Source organism: Mytilus edulis, chromosome 8, assembly GCF_963676685.1.
Source record: "Mytilus edulis chromosome 8, xbMytEdul2.2, whole genome shotgun sequence".
Taxonomy (NCBI): domain Eukaryota; kingdom Metazoa; phylum Mollusca; class Bivalvia; order Mytilida; family Mytilidae; genus Mytilus; species Mytilus edulis.
Window position 1 is genome coordinate 57151828 of NC_092351.1, and position 26240 is coordinate 57178067.

Consider the following 26240-nt stretch of genomic DNA (forward strand, 5'->3'; position numbering starts at 1 on the left):
AATACACTTATATGGGTCATGCAAGCAAACACAAAAAAATTGTTGAATCGTGTATAGTTATCTGAAAATAATGCAAAATTTCAATATTAAATAATTACGACTTACCTTTTTAAGTTATATACGATAATTCTGTCTTGCAATATCACTTTGTGTTCTGACTTTATATCCTCTTGACTTTGTTTATGATACTAACACTGGCATAGTGTGCTACTTATATATACAAAGTAAACGAATGTTCTCGGATAATCAGGAGTTTCTATTTATAACTCGAAGATTCTCGTTTATCATCGTATTTACGAGAGATGACGTCCGAAGATATCGAACGTAAATAAAAAATATGGGTTTTCTATTTTTAGATTGATAAACATAATTGTTCTTAAGATAATTGTAAGTGTGTTTTTTCGAGTATGTTGTCGAATTCACCCGTTTATTCAATAAATGAATAATTGTTGCATATTTGTTAAAATATATAAATGATGGTTAGAGGTAAGGTTATCGAAGTTTGTGGAAATTGATGACTGTAAAAGTGATATAAAATCGATCGACAGATAAATGCTTACGCTAGGCTAGTGACTAGGAGTGTATATTTCACCAGTTACAGGATACACTCCGTTAATTTGGAATCTAAAAACTTGGAAACAGGAATATATCATTTTATATCATTTCAACGTAAGTGGAACAGAAGCTTTGTATGATAAAAAAAAAAAAAAAAAAAAAAAAAGACTGTATATATATCAAGAACAAAATAATTTAATAAATGAAATATATTCTTTGGCACAATTTTTTTTTAGTAATTTATCTGTTACAATAGACAAAAGACAATATAGACAATATTTTATTCGCACAAACACATTTACATTAAATGGTTATGGCATACAAAATTAAGACAATAAACTGACAATAGTTAAATTGATTATAATTATATTAGAGTGACAGTAGTATTCACAGCGAAGAAGAAAAAGGCTATAAATATCAACAGTTAACACATTGTTAATGTTCATGAACAATTAAAAAAGAACACAACAAAAATTAGGTTGCATGTGCTACAACTCAGCCTGCGGTTCGTTTTTTTTTTTTTTGTAGTTAACGGGAAGGTGCAGAGTAAAAGTGTGTTCCACACTAATTACTTTGTTATAAAAAGTTCATTGCATCTTTAAAAATTTGACAAATTTGGGGGTCTTTCATTTCTCTATTATCTAATTTTTATACCCTTTTAGTTTGCCTCTATTCGTTCTCTATTTTGTCTGTTATTTAATATCTTTTAGTTGACTTATAAACTATTGCGCCCCATTATTCCATTTTGTCAAATTGTTTTTCACTTTTTCTTTTTTCCTTATATAAACGAAATAATCAAATAAAATATAAATACAAATGATTTTTAAAAAAAACCAGAACATGATACCATTTTCAGAGGCGGATTTAGGGGGGGCCCAGGGGGCCCGGGCCCCCCCCTTTTTGGGAAAGAATTTGGTTGCTTATATAGGGAATCACTGAAGCGTGACTGGAGCCCCCCCCCCTTAGGTCAGTCAGTGGGCCCCCCCTTATGAAAATTTCTGGATCCGCCACTGATTTTACGGCCTTTTTTGTAAACCCCATCCAGACACTCACTTATACTATGAATAGTGTCCCCTTCCTTCTTAAAAGTTGATTGACTATGCTCAAGGGGAACGACCATTTAACTTTAGAATAGGGGGATCATAAAAATATGTATTCTGATCCCGAATTTGCATTGTGGTCAAGCGGGTGACAATAAAAAATATTCAGAATCCGAATTTCCGTATCTTGTAGTGTTAATTTTGAAGAAGAAAAACATGATTGATAGCGTTGAAAACTGACTTAAACTGGTCACTGTGTTTTGATGTTTTGTTTGGTAACGACCTTTAAATGGAAAGAAACATTCTACTTCTTTTTAAATACTGAAAACTTAATTTGTTCATACCACGCAAGCATCAAATTTTTTTTTTTTCGATCATGTTCATAGTAATTTACATGTAATGTAATGACAAAACTCTCGATCGGAATTGTGTTCCTTCTCCCGGCTGAGATTTAAAACAAAGGTGAGGGTTCAAATATCCAAAAATGGTTCAACCCCGCCTGTCTCATGTAATTATTGTTAAAAAAAAAGATTGATTGATTGGTGTTGTATGCCACTATTGTACTACTTAGTGGTGGTCAGTTGTATTTAGAGGAAGCCGGAAAGACCAGAAAAAACCGCTGACGTTTGGTAGATAAAACTAACAATCCTATAGTCAATCAATTAGAGTGGATTCGAGTCGAACTTACAACCTCAGTGTTGATACAGGCTTAGTTTAAACATATATATTTATAGTGGATTGGGAAACAAGTTTTGCAACTTATATTAATCCCTTTCCACTTTGATACAGGCTTGTGATCAGTGGCGGATCCAGAAATTTTCATAAGTGGGGGCCCACTGACTGACCTAAGAGGGGGCCCGCCCCAGTCACGCTTCAATGATTCCCTATATAAGCAACCAAATTTTTTCCCAAAAAGGGGGGGGGGGGGGGTCCGGGCCCCCTGCCCCCCCTAAATCCGCCTCTTGTGATATAGTAGTTGGACTAATAAGACCACTTGACCACTTAGGCTCCCAAGTTGCATAAGAAGCTCTAATGATACCAGGTAACAGGTAATGATTCAAAATTGTCCGAATATTATAACAAAAGAAACCAATAGAAATAAATCGTTACTCTATTTACCATTTAATGACTTCGTCTTGTGTATTACGAAGTGTCATCTGCGAAACTAGGGGGAGAGAGATGCGGTCCCCCCTTTTGTGGGAAAAATTTGGTTAATTAAATAGGGCACGACTGAAGCATGACTAGAGCGGGTTCCCTAATGAATATCCCAGTTATTGTAAAATTCGTATTGGTCTTTTTATACGCCATTTTGACGGGATATATGATATACAATTGTCCGGCGTCTGTCTGTCTGTCTGTCTGTCTGTCCGTCCGTCCGTCCGTCCGTCTGTCTGTCTGTCCGTCTGTCCGGCGTAAACATGAGAACTCATGATAAACACCGTAACTTGAGAACGACTTATCCAAATTTATATATAGTTGTTTCTTATGATGGTCAAATGATCTGTATGCTTTTTGGTGAAAATAAGATTAAAATTTTTTGAGTTACGGCACTTTGTGACTAAAACAGGAGTGTGTTTTTTTCAAGTTTTTTCACATGTTGCACCGTATCTCAAAAACAGATTTTTGATTATTGCTTAAAACTTTATACACTTCTTAGTTATATTAATCTTAAGATTTGTATACTTTTGAGTGATGATTTAAAATTTTATTTTTGAGTTATTGAGTATTTTGTAAAATAGGGGGAGGTTTTTTTTACATGTCGCGCCGTATCTCAAAAACAATTTATGATCATTACTTAAAACTTTACACACTTCTTTGTTACATTAATCTTAAGATCTGTATACTTTTTGGTTTTGATTCAAAGTTTTATTTTAGTGATATTTAGTGTTTTGAAGAAAAAGAGAGGGGGGTTCACATGTCCCGCTGTCATCTCAAAAACAATATATGGTTATTGCTTAAAACTTTCTCAAACTATGATTGCATAAAACTTCCACATAAGATGGTTGGCGTATCATGCACTAATGACGCTGTTTATTCTATGTTGCGTTTGGTAGCCATGGAATTGTCAGTTTTTCTTCGACTTTTATTTCTTTCGTTTCTTTTTTCTAGCCTATGAATAACTATTTTGCAGAATACTGGCCAGCCTACTCAACTAATCAATGTTTTGATTGGTTGCTTTATTTATTCAGTTTGATGACCAGCAACACATATTACAAATACTCAGACAATCCTGTATTGTTATAAACAGACAATCAGGTTCATATATTCAATGTGCAAGGTAAAAATATAACAATATACAGCAAGATATATCACCGTTCTCGAACATATTATTCAGACTCCAATCTTATGTCTTTGTTCTTTCTCCTAAATGATACGTTCTTACTAGAGAAGCAGCAAATACTTATTTCAATGCCTGGTTTGATCCAGTATCAGTGGAGATTACAACCTCCAGCTATTGAGGTAAACATGGTTCCAGAAATCAAAAACAATGTTTTAATCGTTTAAATAATAAGGGTAAGGGATATTCTGTATCCTTTAAAATACTAGTATGACATTTTGAATGTGTCATCTTCTGCTTGCTATACTCATAATTCCTAAAAATCATAAAGTACAATAATAAGAAGTCAAATTATTTTCTTGTACACCAACTTACATTAAGTTAAAAAACCGTCTATGGATATACCAGTTCATAGTGGTAAAAGAGGGGCGAAAGATACCAGAGGGACAGTCAGAGGGTAAGCTTGAATTTTATTGTGTAAAAACAAAATGGAGCTTAGGATTGTTCTATCAAAACATACATTTGCACCATTAAAGTGTTTAATCCTGCTGCAATTGTTTGCACCTGTCCCAAGTCAGGAATCTGATGTTCAGTGGATGTTCTGTTTATGTGTTTCGCGTTTTTTATATCGATTAGACAGTTGGTTTTCCCATTTGAATGGCTTTACACTAGTAATTTTAATGTCCCTTTATAGCTTGCTGTTCGGCTTGAGCCTCGGCTTCGTGTTGAAAGCTGTACCTTGACCTATAATGATTTACTTTTATTCATTGTGACTTTGATAGAGAGTTATCTCATTGGAACTCATACCCCATCTTCCTATAGCTGTGATTATCTGATACCAAGTCCAAATCACACTAAACATGTTAAACCCTGCCACATTTTGCACCTGTCCAAAATCCTCTGTCCATGGAATTGTCAGTTTTTCTATTTCTTTCGTTTCTCTTTTCTAGCCTATGAATAACAATTTTTTAGAATACTGGCCAGCCTACTCAACTAATCAATGTTTTGATTGGTTGCTTTATTTATTCAGTTTGATAAAAATATAACAATATGCAGCAAGATATATCACCGTTCTCGTACACATTAATCAGACTCCAATCTTATGTCTTTGTTCTTTCTCCTAAATGATACGTTCTTCCTAGAGAAGCAGCAAATACTTATTTCAATGCCTGGTTTGATCCAGTAAGTCTTATATGTTTTTAACTTTAGTTCATTTATATGCTTTAGAGTTAAGTGTGATATCCATTTTTCACTGAACAAGTACACATTTGCGGTATTTTCTCGCATTGTTGAAGACTATTGGTGGCCTTAGCTGTTTTCTGCTACTTGATCAAGTTGTTGTCTCTTTGACACATTCCCGATTTTCATTATCAATTTTACTTTGAGCTGATTTTTAATGTTGTACTGCCCAATTACAAGAGCTGAACTCAGTGGTTTCTATTTGCCATACTAGGTAGTTGTTTTTTCATCATATGTTATTTGTCTTAATAATAATTAGTTTTCTTTTTCATATTGTTTCACATTTGTTTATATGGTGTCATGTTACAATATGGCATTTGTTTATTGTTGAAGGGTGAACAGTGACCACAGTTTTTTACTTCCTGGTCCTTTGGTCTCCGGTGAATAGTTGATCTAAATGGCAATACCACCACGGGGCCTTTTATAGCTGACTATGCGGTATGGGCTTTGCTCATTGTTGAAGGCCGTATGGTGACCTATAGTTGTTAAGTTCTGTGTCATTTTGGTCTTTTGTGGATAGTTGTCTCATTGGCAATCATACCACATCTTCTTTTTTATAACATCTCCTTTAAGGTGGTACCTAACACTACCGGGAGATAACTCTGTAAAATCAGCAGAACGTTTTAATGATGTTATGTTGTAAAGGGAATATTAAGCTTCTCATTGATCAAAATTGGTGTTTGTCGAACTGCTATATAACCAGTGTAATTTTTCTGATTAAACGGTTGGTTCAAAATATTTGAAATTTTTATATTTTTGTTAAAGGGTCAAAGTAAATACTTTGTCAAAATTTTATGAAAATTAAACGAGCCAAATTAATTTTAGTGAAAGTGTTGGGTACCACCTTAATGCTTATTTTTATACTGATTTTTGTTGATTGAATTGTGTAAGAGAACTCGGATAAAAGCATACTGTGGATTCATTGACATTTGTTATCCACTTGTTTGATGTGTTTAAGCTTTTGATTTTGCAATTTTATTAGGGGTTTTTCTTTTTCTTCTTTAATCTTTTAGCTATGTAACTTCAAATGTTTTTCTGTTGTGATGCTAAAAAATACCAGTTTTCATATTTTTGTTTTACTTCAATGGTGGTCAAACTCAACCTCGTGTATAATACATCATATCCTTGGTTAGCAAATAAAAATCAATATACAGTATTATTATACTCTCAATTTTATTTCTTTAGACTAGTTTTTCTTCAGTATATAAATGCATAAATAGAATAAATTAGTTTTCAGATGAATATCCCAACTTAACAAAAATAAAGAAGCCAACAATTCTATAAAGTGAAATTCAAATTGATAAAGCATGAACACTGAACATTTTTAAACTCAATACTTTTATTTAGGCTTGAGAAATTTTTTTTTTGTGTTAACCCAAAGCAAGTGAGAAAATTCTGCAATAGCTGACTACATGTACAGCTTCTTAACATAGTCTGTGAAAAATAAGAACATTATGTTATTTTGTTTTGTGAAATTCAAGTTGGAAATACTGTGTGTTACACTATGCTGATGAAGCAGAGCAGGATTTTCCAGTTTGATTTTTTACAATTAAATTGTTAAGTAAAGTAATTAACTGTTGTAGTTACTATTGCAGAGTAGAGTAGGATATTCCAATTTGAATCTTGAACAAAATAAACTGCCTTTTAAGTAAAGCAATTCTCCTTAAAAGTGCTGATGCAGAGTCATATTTTCCAATTAAATTGCAAATTAGCTGATTTTAAGTAAGAAGTCAGTTATCTTATATGTCTCATTCAATTTTTTCAAGTAATAGAAAGGATAAGGTATTTTCTTGCAAGAATTGTTGGCTTTTGAATAACAAACATTTCATTCAAAATAAAATATTTGAATTAAAAAAATTTTATCTAAAAAAAACAAACTAAATTCAGATTGACTTGTACATGCTAAAACATTTCATCTCCGGTAAAATAATAAGAAAAGTTTCAATGCTCAGTTGTCATGGTAATTTAATACAAGTAAAACAAGTACAAAATAATTTAAAAACATCTAAAAATACTTTTTAAAACGTCAGATAATAAATAAATTAATCTAAATGCTAAAAATAAATTAAGGTAAAAACCAAATTTAAACAAGAATATGGGATATTCAGGTAAAACTAGCACTAATAATCTAGTATGAGCAATAACAAAGAGATTTCTACACAACAAATACTATACACTAATATCTACACGTCTGTACACAATAAATGCAAAGAGTCTATACATATATAAGTCTATGTACGGAGGTATACGAGTAAAAAGTCTAGAGAGACACAGAATGAACAGCTGCCTGTTGAGTCATCACAGGAACAATTCTGACACTACTATACATATCACAGCACTAGAGAAATCCTGACCGAGGTCATGGACGAGGACGGATATGGCACTCTATGGAATGTTTTTAAAACAGATCTCCTCAGCGTGGGGTCATTACTGAAGATGTTGGTGAGTCTTGCAGTAAATGTTCTAACACTAATGGAACCTTTTCCAGTCTTGCTCGCACAATATCTGGTAAAATGTCTGTTCTCTGGAATCTAAAATATAAGAGAATAAAACATAAGTATATTGTTAAGTCAAAATTTAATAATGAAAAAAAGTTATTTTGTAAGATTATATCTTCTCTGATTTTCTTAATTACATGTAAAAATAATTACTAGCTTTTCACAGTACGACTAGATACTTCTACTTGTGATTCTATTCAACATATCTTTATACAATGTCTTCTTTACCAATAATTTTATTAAAATAATTCTTTATAAATGCATATATATGAACTCAGTTAACATCCACTTTTAAATATTTTTTTATATAAATATAGACAAATTCTAATAATTGCTTCAGATTTAAGATTTTACTTCTTATTTGAAAGAAACGTACCTATAAAGTTTTCCTTGACAGTCAATATATTTGACGTTTGTTGTAGATGACTTTACACCAAGCTGGGTTCCGTCATTGAATTTTACCCATATTTCTCCATTAGAGTGCTGAAAAATAAAATATAAAGCCATTAGAAATATGTTTTCACAAAATTTTAAAAGAAAGAAAGAATGTCTGTTTCAAATGTTCAATTATTTGATTAAAAGAAAAAAATAATTCTTAAAAATATTATTGTCTCTTAAAATTACCAATATAAATTTTCTAAAAATTGATAATGATAAAGTTTAATGATGAAGAAATTATTTCAGAATTTAAATTAATTTTAAAATATTGTGTAATTTTTTTTAATTTAATACAAGAAAATGATATGTACCTTTGACGCCCATCCAATATCTTGAACGAAAACTTGTTTAAGAACATCTCTGGTGACTTTGCGTAGCTGACTTGAACCATTGAGACTTGACGTGGGACTACCACCACCATTGCTGACTGTTGACTTCTCGTTGACAGATTTGGACTTCAGAGTTACGTCCCTTGATGTGTCAGATGGTGCTGTTTCCACTCTGCTGGTACAATCTGTTACAGCGCTTACTACTGTGCCGTCAAATGAAGACATCTAAAAAGAAGGAAGAATATTGTTAAATATTTTTGTACATATGAATGTATTACATCTAGAAATACATTTATTTAGTGACTAAAACATTGCAAATAAGAAAGTTTCCATGTTTATATTCACTTATTTGTATTACAGGAAAACTGAAAACTTTTTTTTAGGAAGATAATTTTAAAATTTGTTTACATCAGCAATTTCAATGTATTTTCTAATTCTTTTGTTAAAATCATTCTGACAATGGTTTGACAAAAATGAAGAATTACTCAGATTAAAAACTTACTGTAGCATGTCTGTTGGAGTCTGATGAAGGATTGCTGTTGATTTCCACTGCTAAGGAACTGCCTGCTCCCGTGGAAGGAGAGGAATCGTTTAAATTTGGACCGCTTGGTCGCCTACCAATGATCACTGGGAAGAGCTGCTCTCTCAACCCACATCGGCTCTGTACAGAACTTATTACCCTGTCTATTTCTTCACACTGTTGCCGACACTAAAAATAAACAAAAAATAAAAAATAAATATCTAGTTATTTATTCTAATTCAAATGATTTTAAAGTTACTGAAGTATATTTATTTTAATTCAAATGATTTTTAAAATTACTGAAGTTTTTTTTTTAAATAAAAATTACTTGTCAAGTTTTTTACAGCTTTACATGTTCATTTAGAAAAAAAACTTATACTTTTTTAATCTTTTAACAATAATTTTACAACTCCTATTTGAAGTGAACATACCTGTTTGACATATTCTAACAATTGTTTGGTATCTTCAGCCAGTCTCTGAGCTGTTTCCTCTGAATCTAGCACCAAGGATGTCCCAGTTTTCTCAATAATTCTCATACTACTGGAACTCATTGTGAATTTAGCACCTGAAAAATTAAAACAAACCCCATTACAATATGAAACAAGATTTTAAAACATAGAAAATTTAAAGTAATTTATATACTTTCATCAGTTTTGGGTGTGTTTATATATCTATATGATGATTTATATCTTATATTTATTTTTTTAAGTCCTAACTTTGATATCAAGATATTTTTTTTCCTTTCATGTTATTTTTTTTTTTTTTTTTTTTTTTATCATTTTCAACTTTTTTTTTAAAACATAATAAATTTTACGTTTTAACATGTTTAAATTCATTTAATAACACATTAAAATATGAGAAAATGACTACAATTTGCCAAAAAAGCCAGAAGTATCAGAGTTACAATATATATATAGTGTTAATAGAAAACAGGAGTACAATATACACACTGTGAGCTATAAAGCATGAAAATACCATGTGCATAAAAAGGTGGGGAAAAAAATCACACACAACATTAATTCTGGTAAAATGTGAGAGGAGTGAGTATGCACATCTATAAAGAAAGTAGTTCTGTTAGCTATAGCCACAATGTGTCGACTTACTCCATGAAGGGACGAAAGGATACGGTCTGGACTCCATTAAATCGCTTAGACTATCATCGTCTTCCAAAGGATGAGAGCCTTTTCAAAACATTTATCATGTTAATATCTCACCAAACTTAAATAACGATCACAAATCTATATATATATATATTTTTCAAACTTCTCAAAGATATATGGGGAGAACAAACTTGTGCAAAAGACTTAATTCGTAAAACATACACATTCACATTTATATAGTTCACTCTTGTCACATAAACATTAGTAATTTTAATATTGAATAATTATTTTCAAAAAAGATAACATATACATGTTTCAAATTCCGAAACCTACCATCATAAAATACTGCTTCAAAGTCTGGAGACGGACTGTTTTCCATCAACATACATTTGGCTTTCTGTGTATACATAGTTATCTTTGGAGTCTTGGATCTAACCAGTTTGACAAATCTGTAAAAATACAAAATAATTAAATAAAAAATGTTTTTGCCTTGGGTTTTTAGTTTGTTTTAATTTTTGTTTCTTATATTTTTATAAAGTTTTGAGTGGAAATAATGATCAAACACATTTATTTTTAGAAAGGAGTTGAAAAAAGATTCAACCAAAAAAATATAATTATGTTAATGCAAGTAATTTCAAAAGGGGAGATAATTTACCTTGCTGCATACTGGTACTTCTTCCAATACTTTTCAGGTAACAGATCAAATACAAATGATTTGATTGGTTCAGTTGGCAGAGCAACAGGTTCTTCTCCAACTGGGTCCCCTTTGCCTCTGTTTGGCTGGTAAACATTGATTTTCTGACCATCAACAGATATAACCATGACTTCAACAACTTTTTCCACCTTTTGTTTCAGTTTGACAAATTCCATGCAAACTTCTCCAGATTCTAAAATGTTGACCTGTAAAACAAAATATAAACATCTTTACAATTCATCAAAACAAAGTATTCATTACCAAAAACTGAAATAAAATAGAATGTTTTACTTTCTATGCCAATTATTTTTCAACTTAAAATTCACAATTTTTTTCTTTCAAGCATCTGAATTTAATGATTATTAATAAATTTTCATTTCATAATTACACCGCAATTCATAAGAAACTTACAATAGCATTTCTCGTTCTTTGTCTGATTGGTCGAAGACGAATGGCAGTTAATGGTAATACAACATCTCTAATTGTTTTGGTTGTTGAGCTTTTAGCTTCCTCTACCGATCGCTGGGATTTAATTTCTACTTTAGCACCTTGCGAATTAGAATCTTCTTCATCATTGTCAAGGAAGTTTTCTAACGATCGACTGCGTCCATATTTTTTCATCTGACTGTGTTGTCGTTCCATATTTTTTACACTGTCTTTAGATTTTTCGTGCCAACTGCCATGTTGACCAGTGGAGTGACTGTCACTATCAAAATTGAGTATTTTCTTTGTATTGTGTAGACTAAATTCATCCTGCGATGAAACGTCTGAGGCTACAGAAGGTTTGCTTATGTCGGTATGACTTGGTTTGTCATTGCTATGCAGAGACATGCTACAGGACCATCCTGATGAGTTACTTGGTGTGTTGGCACGATCCTGATATTTTGCTGGATCAAACTGTTGTCCGGCACGGTTGTTTTGTTGTTCTAAGTAATTCTCCATTTGTTTAGCTTTGAATAGTCTTTCTTGAGCTTTATCTTGGTTAGTATTCCTAAGGAAATGTCCAGAATCACCCTGCTGTTGATTCATTTGCATTCTTGCTGCTTCACGTTCACTGAAAATGGAGGAAAAAGTCATTCATTAATACTAGTCAATTGTTTTCTTTACAATTCTTATGTCTTCTTATCTATAAATGTCAGAAATAAAAGTTTGCCAATAAATCTGCTTTATGCAGCAAAATTAATTACAGAAATCTGAAAAAAAAAAAACAACCCCACCTTTTCAATTTCTTATAAACTTCAGTCTTTAAAAGTTTAATATTTCTTTTAATATTTTTAAATTTTTAATTGCTATGCCTACCTATCCCTCAGTCTAACTGGTGGAGATGGTGGGTGCCTCAATTGTGGCGTATTTGGTCCCGAAAAAAGGTTCAAATCCTCAGAATTCTTTGAGTATTTGTCTTTCTTCAATTGGTCCTCGTCTCCTTCAGAGATTCCAGATTCCATAGGGAATGCTGGGAAGGGGCGGGGCCTTGTTGACACCCTGGATGCTGTGGTTGAAATAGTTGCCATGGTTCCTCTACCACTATCAATGGATGTCTCACCGAAATTCTATAAATAGAAAATATCATCATTAAAATATTTCAGTTACAAATCTTGAAATTTTTTAAACTTTGTTAAAAGAATTACTCTTTATACTTTGTTTTTTTAATCAGTTTTAATATCAAATGAAATTAGATTTTTTAAATTCTCTTTTTGTTTTGTTTAGTATCAAACAAGATAAACTAGACATAGAAAATAATATAAATGTATAAATTATATAAGCATAAGATAGGTGTATGTAGACAATTACCTGTGGACCTTTAAATTCTGTTGATGCATATTTAGTCATGAAAGGATGATTTAGCACCTCTGAAAAACAAAATAAATAAATATTAAAATCAATAAAAACAAATGTAAAGAAAATTTAAAGAAGAAAAAATCTATTGTTAAAATGGACTTTTATCTTTATATAAGTCTGTGTACCTAAGCTTAACATCTTGTAACTTTTAAAAGTGAAATGACTAAAACAAATAATTTCAAGTATAAATATACAAGTAAATGATAGTCATGTTTATTCTTGTTTCAAAAACTTTTCTTGACAAATTTGAAACTATTGAATATGATTAAGGGGTATAAAATATTAATTAATTGATGGAATATAGTCAATGGTTGGACTAATTTAATTTCCAATGACTTCAAGTACCTTAATTGGATAATATAATTAACTAAACATGTGGTAAATTTTCAAAAATATTTAATTCTAATTAAAACAAATAAATGAAATACTAAAAATAAATTAAAATTATACTGCCAAGATTTTTATCTGAATACATTTTTTTTTCAAATATTTTCTTCTTAATCCCCCTCCCAAAATATAAACTCATTCCTACATACCTGGTAAAGGAATTCTATCTTTTGGATTTTTCTTCAACAATGATTGTAAGAGGTCTTTGGCCTCTTGTGATAAATGATTTGGGAGATCAAATGCTGCTGTAATAACTCTGTTCAGTGTACTCCTAACAGCATCTGTATCAAATGGAGGCTTGCCTACCATAAATGTGTACAACATACAACCTAAGGACCAGACATCAGTTTCTAAACCATGAGCTCCTCTTATGGCTATTTCACTACAATATAAATAATATTAATCATTAATAAAAATCTTTATAACTTTATTAAACAATGCAAAGACTACAAAAATTCAAATCTTTGAAGGAGAAAACTCAAGATTTATTTCTTTTTCTTGACATAATACAGAATATGCTTCATCTTTATACCTTAAGTCACAAGCAAAATTATCTATTTTATTCTTTTTAAAAAGATAATATACTTACGGAGAAATATAATTTGGTGTTCCACACATGGTAAAATGTTTTTCTTCAGTATATTTTAGTTGTGTAGCAAGACCAAAATCAGCTATTTTCTACAAATATAAAAACATACATGTTTTAAATGTTAAGTTTGCTTTCCATAAGATTTAATAAGTCCATAAATAATTCAATGAAATTTTCTGAAATCTTTTTTTCTCTCCTACATTGAATTACACTTTTATTTTTTACATCTTTTTTTTAAAAGAAATTCAAAGGCAAATTTTAAATGAAACAAATAGAAATGCTTTAGACATGCATGGAAACAACATTAATGTTTTTATTATACACTTACAACGTCCATAGATTTTGTGAGTAGTAAATTGGCAAGAGTCAGATCTCTGTGGAGTATTCCGTGAGAGTGGAGATATAACATCCCTGATACAATCTGTACCATGAAGTGTCGAGCTGAAAATACAAATGCAAATGTTAAATAAAGATATGCACAAAATAGTTAACACACTGAAAGCTTCAATGTAGAAATTTATTCATTGTAAGAAAGTTTTATTATCATAATAGTGACTGTTTTCATACAATTTTATTGTTATTTCTGGGTTAAGTTGAATAAAGCTAAATTGTTGACCATTGCAGGTTTATAACCATGATTAATGTTACAGTTTTAATACACTTTTATTGTATTTCAGAGAATTGCTGTTAGAAATACCAACCTTCCAATTCAGATAAAACTTTGCAGTTGGCTTTAAGATATCTGTTGAGTTCTCCATTAGCGCAAATTTCAAGCACCAAGTACACATAGTTGCTGTCTTCAAAATAGTTGTACAACTGCAAGAAAAAAAAATTACAATGTTTTAAATTTACAACATGGGGGTGGCAGTTATTTAATCCATTCAAATTTCTTAAAGGGTTACATAAGCTGATCACAGATTTAAAAGGATTACATTATAGGACAAATACTTCAAAGAGAAGTTCAACTTTTCACCTGACCTTTGATCAATTGAACCCTTTAAAGTAATAAACTAAAGGTTAAATCAATACATTTAACATGCTAAGCATATTACTGCTTCAGTATATGGTCTGGATACTATTTTGGCACATTTACACAATCTAATACTTATTATTTTAAACTTTGCACCTAAAACTGACCAGTTACAACACTGCACTTAAGAAGTAGTGCATATCTGCACAGATTTGTTCCAACGTGCACTGAAAGTTACCGGTTAATGTTCGATTATCAAATTTTTGTATGCATTCCGTTATGCCAAAAAGGTTTGGCTATTTACGTTCAAGTGCCTTTAAGACTGAATGATCAAAAGAAAAATGGAAAGGCTTGAAAAGGTGTGTTTGAGATTAAACTCTTCAACATAATTACAAAATTTGAAAAATTTAAGGATGTTTTTTTTCCCCAAATCAATTTTTTATTCCTCAATTATCTTTCATGAAAATTAATTTCTTATTCCATATTTTTATTGTGATCCATCTAATTGAATTTAAAATATATCATGTTGTTAGCTGATTTGTTTATTGATCGTGTTGATGGGTTTGGACAATACAAGCTAAGTAATAAAGACATTTACAGTTAATTTCAAACAACACCCAAGCCAAATGATTAAATACTGATTTGATAATTAACAACATACAAGCTTACTAAAACAAGCAACCTAACACCTTACTAATCATTCCCTTTCATTAAAGTGTTTAACTAATCTCATTTCAAATGTTAATTTCATGCAATTGATGTCATTAAGGTGAGTATGGTTGACCTAATTAAGTATCTCACACAACAGCTAATTACTCAGTAATAATGACATAAGAATTACTTTTAACAACACCTTGATTAACGAGTCTGCAAGCCACCTACATGGATGATGATGTTTTATAGCTATGAACAATCAATAAATGTCCCATCTTACTCATCATCAGTTTCATCATCTCAAATCCAATATACAATCATACATGTGCATCAATGAAACTGACATTCTTAATAATAAACATGATAAATATCTGCATACTCCAATTAGAAGGAAATTAACATTGGTACTAGCGATGAAGTCACTTTCAATTAGCTCTTTTATCCTTTGTGCAAAAGATAACTATATAGTAGTGTAGAATAGCACTATGATAATTTTCATAGTCAGCATTGTGTTTGAAGTTAAATTTATATTCACCTCTAAAATTGCTGGATGCTTCAGTCTTGAATGAATTTCTACTTCTTTTTTCACTCTAGCAGCCATGCCAGCTGCCTTCATTAGTTTCTTGTCAATCATCTTTATGGCGACCTCTTCGCCTGTTTTGTTTGACCTTGCCCTGTACACACATGCGAAACCCCCCTTCCCCAACAAGTTCAACACTTGGTAATCCTGAAAAGATAAATGATTCTGTATTAGAAGATGCATTAACACTTAAATAAGTTTAAATCAAGGATGCATTTAACCTTCAAATTACAAAACATCAACAAAATACTAATTATTTTTAATTATGCAAATAAGATGACAAATTTACCTCAATACTCCCGTTCTCCTCATTGATACTGAAGTCACATGGTTTAATAAGTTCATCTTCATTAATTCTATTAATTTCACACTGATCACATGAATTATCTTCAACACTCATAATGTCTATTTCGTTTATAGAGAAATCACATGGCTTGCATAATTCCACTGATTTAATAACATCTAATGGTTTGAGTATTTTCTCCATGTTGGTATTGACCAAGTCAAAGAAAATTTGAGCTTTTGAAACATCACTATCAGAGAGATGATATTCCTCTAAGTTTTTGATCAACATTTTGAGATTTCATAGCTAACTGAATCCAAGCCCTGGATATATATACTATATCAAGGTTAAACATTGTCCATTTCATGTTTTTTCTTGTATCAAAACATGTATATCACTTGTTTATTTGATTAATTACAAACTAATTAATTTAGTCCAGCAGTTAGATGATTGAAACACAATCATTAATTAATCCCTTAATTGTAATGGGTGAGTGCTCCATGTTGTTATGTGCCATGTCCGGACAGACCATGCCTAGCATGACACCTATAGTGTAATTTCAGGATTAACAGTCATGTTTAGACTTGGAAAATTTATTCACCTGTACAAGATTATTTACCTGAAGGAAAAATAGTACCATACATTCTTTACATTATATCTTCAAAAGCATATCAGTTTGTTTACCCTTTAAATATTGTGTAGATTTAAAACTTTAAACTAAATTGTCTTTTTTAATTCCTAATTGATTTTTTTGATAAAAAGCTATATTGATTTCAATCTATTGTCAACAAACTTGTCACCTTTTTCACAACATTAAATATTAAACAAAATAAATTATTCAAATGTTTTAGAATTGATTATGATCTAATATTTGTACTAACATTACATTCTTTTTTTTAATTGCATGCCTAAAGTCATTGAAAGTCATGTATAAATTTTATTTTGAAAACACCCTATTACTATAACAGTGTATTTATACAGAGATGGAATTTTTAACGTGCATGGTTTATCCTAAACAAATATTATATTGTCAACCTAATTCATTCAAATTCTTTCTTTATAAATTCATGTGATCAAAATCTTTGTTTCAATCGAAGCCCTAAACACTACTGTAAATAAAAGTTAACTGTTAAATAAGGGGGGTGGGGATCTGAATATCATGAATACATACATACATGACATGGATTTATTAAGTATTGTAACAAAACTCTTGTAACACTAGTACTTTTACCCATTCAAAGGGCTTTTCATTGACAACCCTACTTTTAACAAAAATCTAATTTTTAATCTAGACAATCATGACAATGGAATACTTTTGTACATATATTAGTTGTCAAAAGCCATTTCCCCAAAAAAATTACAAACAAAATACTTTTCAAATTTCAACAAGTACAATAAAGTAATTATAAGTCTAGATAAATTTAGATAATTATAAGAATTCGCAAATTTTGATTTGTAAAAAAGTGAAGCAAGAAAATATTTGAACTTACTGTTATTTTTTCCATGCACTGTGTATTACAATATCCACTTTATAATAAATAAAACATAAAGATGGACAAACACATGGTCAAGCGTTGTCACATATTTAATCCATCTGAAAATCCCTCTTTAATGAGCACATGAGATTTAGAAATTCTATAAAAGGACGCTAACTTTTAACAAATAGCTTTAAAATTTCAATAAAAGACTTAAAAATACTTGAGTAAATCTATATGATCAAACATGGCTTTTAAAAAGTTATGTCAACAAGCTAAAGAGACCACGCCAAATTACTAAATATGTAAAACTAACTGTACATTGAGTGAATTTAGAAGTTATTTAAAACCATTTAACTTTAAGGTTACAATGAACTCTGTATAAATTTACAAAATATGATGAATTTAATCAACATCATGAACATCTTAAGAAATAAATTTTTCAAATTGTAAAAATTTAATTTTAAATCAAATTCTATATATCATTTTGAACAAGGATTTGTATAGTAACACTATTTTACAGTGAAGAATAAAATTTTGTAAGTCATGGAAAGTTATTGATTTAATACTGTACCATTCTATATTAACTACTGATGTACTAGTCCATGTGTAGTCATGCTAATGCTCAACTCTGAATAATTCTTAGATGTGTAAACTACAATTTATCAATTGTTTTTGGATTTCTTTTTTTAGTAAGAGATGTAAATTAAGCTGGAATTACACTGGAAACATGTAAAAATTTTAAATGTCTTATTCAAATTTTTAAAATCAGACAAGGGTAAAAATAAGACAACTTCCCCAAGGTCTGTGACCTTTTATTTACAAAGGTACTGGCCATGGTAGCTATAGACCATTAATTCTTAGAAAACCCTTAAATACATGTATGATTCAAATTCAACAGCATTCATTTTCAGAATTGCCGTCCTAATATTTAAAAGTCCTGCTCCTTCCTATTCTGAAATACCGGTAGTTTTGAAACTCTGTGAATGAAGGATATTTCTAATAACAAGCAATGACCAGGAACTCTTACAAATAAATATGTGAGACTTTTAGTATACATTGTACAAGAAAATGTTAAAGATCAAATCATGAAAACTTGACCAGGCAATGCAATGAACTATGAAAATGATGTTGTGATCAGATAAACCCTACCAGACAGACATGTACACTTATAATCATTCCATGTACCAAATATATAGTTGACCCTATTGCTTATAATATCTAAGAAAGAGACGTAGCCAGGAAAACTCATATTATCATTAACCAATAAAACATGAAAATGAGGTCAAGAACATATGAACCCTTTTGACCTAGTGCTTAATAGTATCTTAGAAGAGGAACTAACTATTAAAACTAAATATTGACCAATGAAACCATGAACATCAAGCTAGACTGATGATACCCATTTAAGGTGGTACCTAACACTACAGGGAGATAACTCTGTAATATCAGCTAAATTTGGGATAAAAAGGGACATAACCCTTGAACCTAAAATCAACCACAGCCCAAGTTTCGAGCTCGGTCTGCGTGTTGTGGTTCTTAGAATTGACTTATGTACAAGTTTTTTTCCAGCTTGGAGGCAGGAAGCAAGCATATGTATATTTTTTTCCTGTTTAATCAGAACAAGTATATGAGGGATCTTTTTGCAAGTGTACTTGATTCTACATATATATAGATACCCCAATATTAGCTAATGGATGATTTGTATTTCATGATAATATCCATTCATAATGAATGTAACACCTGATTGTTTAAAGCTGTTATCAAATTTCCTTTCAATATTTTTAAGTACTGGGAACTTGGTGATAATATATAAATAATTATCAAGTGACTTTAAAAGTGGATTGTTCAGACAGGTTCTACATGTTCTAATCTATGTAAAATTGTTAACTTTCGATTGTTTGAACAATATTTTTATTTACTGGCACCAGTATTTTCCCTAGTAGCATATTTTTAATGAATGGGTCTCACTTTTAAAGGATGGGAGTGTGAACTACTTTTAATGCATCTTAGCCAAGCTAAAAATGGTCATTTTCAATCATATTTTAAATTTTAACACCAACTTGAGTGTGAACATTGACATTCAGTTATAAACATTGGAGTTACAGCAACCTATCAATGCTGACTTAATTTGAATCGATTGTCTCGCTGGGGAATAACTAAAAGCCAGGTCCACCAAAATGTAAATTTTTATAGAGAATTGTTTTTGGTCACAACTATCTCCTTGTGGACCTGAACTACCTAATGAATATTTATAAGTTAATTACTATGGTCTTTACAATGAATGCAATGACCAACAACTGACTCCCCAAGGCCATAAAAAAGAATAGGTTTGTTTGCCCAAACCCTACCTACCCAGAAAAAAGCTGCCTACTCAAATTCTTTTATTGTCCTGATTTGAAGAAGTTTTTTTTTAATCAGATAAGCATGAAGAGTAATGAACATCCGATACTTCAATTTCTTTTAAAAAAATATAAAAAAATGCCTACCTACCTACCCACTGTCTCAACCTTGGGTAGGGTTTGGGCAAACCAAAATATTTTTAATTGTGGGGCAAACCAAAATATTTTTAATTGTGGCCCAACACTATTGGCTTTTTGTGGCAGCCACTTTTTATTGGTGGGAGAAGTAGGAGAGAACCATGGATTTTCAATAGGAGAACTGTAAATCCAAGCTATAGTTAATAGTCATAGAGAATTTAGTTGTCCACACCTGCCAATGTGAGAAGTTGGAAGTCAAACCCCAGTGTTGACAGTGTAATTGATAGTGATTATGGTTATTATGGCAGTGGTTGTCAAATTTTCGTAACAGATCAAGATTGACCAGATCTAAATAATGTACATGTATGGGTCTTAGGATATAAAAGGATGGCTGTTGATATTACAACTAAAGGCAGGATTGAGGGCAAAAGGATCAGTCGATCATCTAGAAAACATTAGGTTCTACAACATGTAATCTGACAACAGTTGACAAACCGGGGAATCCTTGTCAAGAGATATTGGAGTTGACTGCACCTGCCAAGTGCAGGGCTGAAACTAACAACCTCAGTGTCAACTGGCTAGTAAAAGAGAAGAAAAACATAAAAAACCATGCAAATGTTTGTCAACAGAAGTGTGAAAAATAAAGTGTCTAGACCATTTCAGGAAATGATGGAAGTTTGTGAAAACACTGTAACCATTTTGTCACTGCAAGTGTCTTATCCTTCATTTTGCAGTAATCACTCTCTAATAATAAAAGTTAAAAAAAAAAATTTAAATTTAACAGAACTTTGTAGTTTATTTTTACAAAATACAGTCATTTTTTTAAAGTAATATTTTATGGTATCTTTATCTAGTTATTTTTTTACACTCACACCTGTTGAGAACAAGAAATAAACAACACTTTTCTGTTTCAGGTGAACATGTATGCTTACCAGGTGTTAATAAGGTGACTGGTCAGTCTAATTATCAGCTTAAACAATATTTCAATATTGCATAAGACTTAGTGCATCACAGGTATGCCATTTTAAACTTATGTGACATTTATACATATTACAATGTCCTTACACAAAACTATACATTTAATTCATAATCTGTCTTTTCTCAATTTTTTCAAATATGGATTAACAATGTAGTTCCAATATAAGTCCTTAATTTAACTTGTTGGTTGGCCTCTTTTCAACTCAATTCTATTTAACCTGGTTTGGAATTTAATGTGTTTTAACAAATTTTTGGAGTTTATACATGTACATTTGTAGGTATAAATACATGTATGTACCACTTACAGTCAGGGGTACTACTTGTACAAGTGTATTTTATTTACTTGAAGAAGTAAAAAAAAATATACACATATAACTTATAAGTAAATTTGTAGGATACTTATACAAGTGAATTTTATTTACTTGTATAGGTAAAAAAAAAATTGGCTTAGTTATGTCCCTTAGGCATTCAGAATTTTTTACTTGTATAAGTAAAAAAATCATCCTTTCTTCTTTTCTTGAATTCTTAAAATTTCCTTGCTCTAATAGAATTTTAAATTGTGTACCCTTTGCAGATGCCTTTACTAATCATTTAAGTGTAATTTCATGGACAATGAAAGTCCCATTTGTCTGTTATCTTCTTAACACTGTTCATTTACAAGCCCCAAAGGAGCAATTTTTGAATGTCTTGCGCAAATATACAGGATCTTTGCTCAATCAGTTTCTTTGATGAATTAATGAGATGAAACATTGAACTTTAATGAAAAAATTTGAGCAAACCTGGGAAAAATCATTAAAGGCATGATTTTACATCTCAAAACTTGAGGATTTTTATTGGATTGTAAGAAAAATTTACTTATACAAGTAAATTTTTCAGAAAATTAAGGGGAGATTATTCAAACATTATTTATTTACTTATATGTGTATATTTTTTTTCACTTCTTCAAGTAAATAAAATACACTTGTACAAGTAGTACCCCTGACTGACTTAGGGGCATTACAATGTATGTTTTTTGGTCTGTGCGTCCATTCATCTGTCTGTCCCGCTTCAGGTTAAAGTTTTTGGTAAAGGTAGTTTTTCATGAAATTGAAGTCCAATCATCTTGAAACAAAGTTTTTATTCCAATGTCACAGTCCACTGAACACAGAAAATGATAGTATGACTTGAGTCAGGCATCCATGTACTATGGACACATACTTGTTACAAATTTATTGTTGGTTGCTTTACGCTGCATTAGCACAAAAAGGCTATATCGCGGCGATAAATTTATCGAAGAACTGGTGCAATTAAAATGCAACATATAATAATCATTTTGTTAACACATAGTAAGGATTAACCCAAACAACCATGGTGATAACCAAAATGGTTGAACAGTTCAACTAGTCTAGGGTCATGAGGGTCAGGGCTTAGGACATTTTATCATTCAATTTCGGTCATTTTGAGATGACTTGAAACTTGAATTGAATTTCAGAAAGTAAGGGTTCTTTCGTAACAGTCGAAATTACTCATATGATACATGTAGACTGATGCATATACCGTATTTATTCTAATAAACGCCCTGGGGGCAAAGACAATTTTCGAAAGGGGGGCGTCAATTAGAGAAACGAATTTCGTACCTTACTTCATTGACCTTTACCTGAATTTTGTTGAAACAGACTATAGTAACATACACGTGTTTCTTATTGTCTCTATAATCTATAAATAGTGTTTATCGGTAATGTGACCTCATCAAATAATTTGTTAAAATTTTCAAATGAACAAGCGTGCACATCAGTGGAACATAATTTCAACAGCGTACTGTGTAACTGACAGATCTATTTTTGGAACTTGTACACACTGTGTTGGATTATCGGAGTGGATTAAAACATGGGCATTGTTGATTTTTCGTTTCATGTTTCTGAGTGACCGGGTCGATGTCTTTGCATATTGTAATGGTTAAGTTTCAATTTTATTTTTTTAACTACAAAATGGGGGCGTTTATTAGAAGTCAAAAAGTTCTGAACGCACGATTTTCGGTAGGGGGCGTTAATTAGAAGGGGGGCTTTAAATAGAATAAATACGGTAGTCATAAAGATACAGTCTGCACTGTTAGCCACTAGTCCGATGCCCCAGACTAGTAAATATTGATTCGGACTAGTGAAAATTTTCAAAATTTAATATAGTCATATAAGGACAAATTTTAATATTTAGTTTACAGACTAGAAGATGAAAAAGTTTTCTGTGCAGACTGAAGATAAAGGCTTATTTGTTTACTAAGGCCAAATAAAAATATATGTGTGGTTCCTACCCTACTTTTTAGTCTTAATAATAGCCTACTCTAAAGATTTTTTTGTCATTTTTCATTAAGCACTGTTAAAGTCAGAATATGCTCCCATAGACTCAACTGCTCAATGTAAAAATAAAACATAAAATTAAAAAAAATCCCTACCTACCTGCCCTAATTTTTTGTAGCTCTATACATGTAGCTGTTAAGTATCTTCACCCTTACTATTACAAGTACATGTATTACAGATGAATGACTTGGCCTTTGACTATATAATCACAATTTTTTAAGTTTTTAGAATGTCACTTAATTTTCAAGCAGTAAAAAAACTTCATTTTTCATTTCGTTGCAATACCCTTTACTAAAATATAAAAAAGAAGATGTGGTATGATTACTAATGAGACTTATGACACAGAAATAAGAACCATAGGTCACCATACGCTCTTCAACAATTAGCAAAGACATAAAAGGTCCTGTAATTACAAATGTAAAACAAGACAAAAATATAACAGATTTGAGCGTTCCTTACGAAGGTAAATACCCTCAAAAAATTACTGGAACAATAGTGAAGTCCTGGCAGTAATGGCAAAGAAAAAGTGATAAGGTGTATACCACATTTTCAATGTTCTCTATGACTGCGTTACACAGGTTGGCCTGAGTTCAATCCGCATTAGTGAAGTTATCGAACAATCAGTTATTACTTTGACTTCATCACTCGAGCACTGTGACAAAGGAAAATTCCATGAAAGCGCAAAAATCCATTGGTCATCTGTAGATATATTTTATAATGAAGTGGTATGCTCAATACATGTACACCTTATCTCTATTTGTCCGCCAATACTGGACATCACACATTTTTCCATAAATTTTTGTCGTCATAATACAAAATATCTGACGCCACATTGGAAAAGTGATTGTAATATGACGTCAATAGTTCAAGCTGGACAGATTTCTAGATTCAGCCAGATAGCAATAAGGTGTATTCCTGAACATTGAACGTCTAAATTCAAAGATTTACAAATTGAAATATACTCACTTTAACAGATAACGAGACAATCGTGTCAAAATGCTCAGTTCTGCAAACTGAGGATTTAGTTTTTTGTAAAGAAGTTGAAGCAAAAACCAAAACTTCAAAATTCATTTTAGCTGGACCAAATCCTATCCACAAATGGTGTATGGGATATGATTTATGATCAGATAAGATTTAAAAAAAAAACATTTTTAATGAGAGGCAGTTATTTCTTGACCAGGCCTGCCATGATCAAAAGCTTAATGACTTTCTAAATTTGAAATTTTTTTTGTTTATTTTTGATAACCGGCTACTTACATCTATTGTCTCTCCAACGCCGAATTGACCGGCCATTGTCTTTTTTAATCTGTATTAAAGTCTCTTTCTGTTAATTTTTGTAGATGAATATAAATCTGCATTGTTTACAGATAATCTGAAGATAGTGTATTCCTTTTCAAGCCTTGACACATCGTGTATTCATTTTCAAAATATTTTCTTGACGCGCCTCAACTTGAATGAGGGCAAGGCCGCATGGAATGAAATTTAAAAATAATTAAAAAAAATGCCATAATAAAATCAATGATACAAGTTTTTATGATTTATGTATATTTTTTTATCCGACTGCATAAATATTTTTTTTAAATATGAAGTATTTTGTTATATATTATCTATGTAAATTTTACTGCTGACAAGTTAACTTCCGTAAGTTCTCGAAGGCGGCGATATTCCATGTGATTTCTCGAAATTTCTTAGAAAGCCTAGTTTTATTTGTGTTAAACTTCCTTGTGTTTTATTACTGGATAGTTCTTCACTTGAAGAAATCTTTATATTTGTCTGTAAATCAACAAAAGTTATTCGTATAGACATTTTCTTTTTTCTGTCAAATAATTTCCAACAGGTAACAAGAAAAGTGGAAACATGCCGGTCGGTTTTGATATTGGTAACAGTTCCTGTTTTGTTGCTGTAGCGAGACAAGGTGGCATTGAAACAATTGACAATGAATACAGTTCAAGGAATACACCGTAAGTTTTGTAATTTATTATTTAGAAACCCCTTAAAATTATTTTCTTTTGTCCAAGTTTTATCCTGAATCATTATTTTAGTGTGATCTATCTATTTATCTTCTCGTCAAGGAGTGGACTCATTATTGAGTTTATATACTGTGTCATATGTCTGTTTATATAAAAGTATTATGGAGAAAATATGTTTAAATTGTGGTCACAATACATCGATGACATCAGAATAATATAAAGGAATATCTTTATTGACATTGTAAATTTTGATGTGAAAGGATTGCTTCCCTTCGTCTGTCGTATATGTGGTAGTAGCTGTGAAAATGTAGCTCTTAAGGTCCATTTGATGATTTTGATACTTGCGGACCATAGATGGCATAAAATTTCAAAGGACAAAACTAAAAAGAGCTACTTTTTCGCAGCTAGTGTGGTAGATACTTAGTCAGCTGTGCTTGTAATGTTTAGCTCAATCCGTTAGCACGTTGCCTTGTAAAATCCTGGTCCCAGTTTTGAGTACGGGTGGAGACAAAGATGTAAAATATTTAGTTAGACCGAATCAATCATGCTCAGGTTACAGTAAATTGATAAACACAATATGATTCTCACTATTTGTCCGCCATCACTGGACAGATCACAAAGGTTCCTGTAAGGTTTTGACATCATAATAGAAAACACCACAGTGGAAAAGTGATGGTTGTATGATTTAACTTTTCTTGGGTCAAGTGGAGAGGTTTTCCAAATAGCATTGATGTCTATAGACATGATAAATGCGTTTCCAGTCGTTTTTTTCTCATCAAATTCAAATTTATCCAGTGCAAATCAATCATATAAATCAACTTGAAATTAGTCTGAAATGACAAAGTTTAACTATCTCCCAAATGAACTCATCTCTAAAAATCAAAACCAAACTGTAGAAGGAATTATCTGGAAAAGCGATACTATACAATTCAAATGGCCATGATTAATGATAATGGGATGGATGGAAGGATGTGTGGCATTTGTCTTGTTGCTCATTTCAATACAAACTGT

At 31.2% G+C, this 26240-nt stretch overlaps 2 protein-coding genes across 5 annotated transcripts in view; one reads left to right on the top strand and one right to left on the bottom strand.

Annotated features, from left to right (window-relative positions):
• Positions 1-6268: 6268 nt before the first annotated feature.
• Positions 6269-24916, bottom strand: LOC139485941 (serine/threonine-protein kinase PLK4-like). 4 transcript variants are annotated; one of them, XM_071270623.1, is made up of 17 exons: positions 24517-24916; positions 15666-15857; positions 14208-14322; positions 13835-13947; positions 13507-13595; positions 13067-13299; positions 12483-12541; positions 11991-12241; positions 11103-11745; positions 10653-10897; positions 10331-10446; positions 10001-10078; positions 9329-9462; positions 8880-9086; positions 8360-8602; positions 7987-8093; positions 6269-7643 (listed from the first exon to the last, which is right to left on the bottom strand). In XM_071270623.1, exons 1-17 carry the CDS (start codon positions 24550-24552, stop codon positions 7526-7528), a joined length of 2979 nt encoding a protein of 992 aa, XP_071126724.1. In that variant the 5' UTR covers positions 24553-24916; the 3' UTR covers positions 6269-7525. The 4 variants fall into 4 exon arrangements, with proteins under 4 accessions (XP_071126724.1, XP_071126722.1, XP_071126725.1 ...); XM_071270621.1 differs by lacking the exon at positions 24517-24916 and adding an exon at positions 16000-16596; XM_071270624.1 differs by lacking the exon at positions 10001-10078.
• LOC139485942 (heat shock 70 kDa protein 4-like) overlaps positions 24880-26240 on the top strand; it is a 30056-nt gene continuing 28695 nt past the window's right edge. Inside the window, exon 1 of the mRNA XM_071270625.1 lies at positions 24880-25220. Within this exon, the coding sequence (XP_071126726.1) occupies positions 25117-25220 (104 nt within the window). The 5' untranslated portion in view covers positions 24880-25116. The remainder of the gene's footprint in view (positions 25221-26240) is intronic.

What these genes read in the sequence shown, in the direction of transcription:
- LOC139485941 (XM_071270621.1), bottom strand. Translation starts at nt 16,284, where the DNA reads ATGTTGATCAAAAACTTAGAGGAATATCATCTCTCTGATAGTGATGTT. An exon ending in AGTTTTATCTGAATTGGAAG is followed by an intron (nt 13,948 to 14,207) that starts GTTGGTATTTCT and finishes TTGTATTTTCAG; the next exon opens with CTCGACACTTCATGGTACAG. An exon ending in TGAAGCAGTATTTTATGATG is followed by an intron (nt 10,079 to 10,330) that starts GTAGGTTTCGGA and finishes TGTTTTGAAAAG; the next exon opens with GCTCTCATCCTTTGGAAGAC.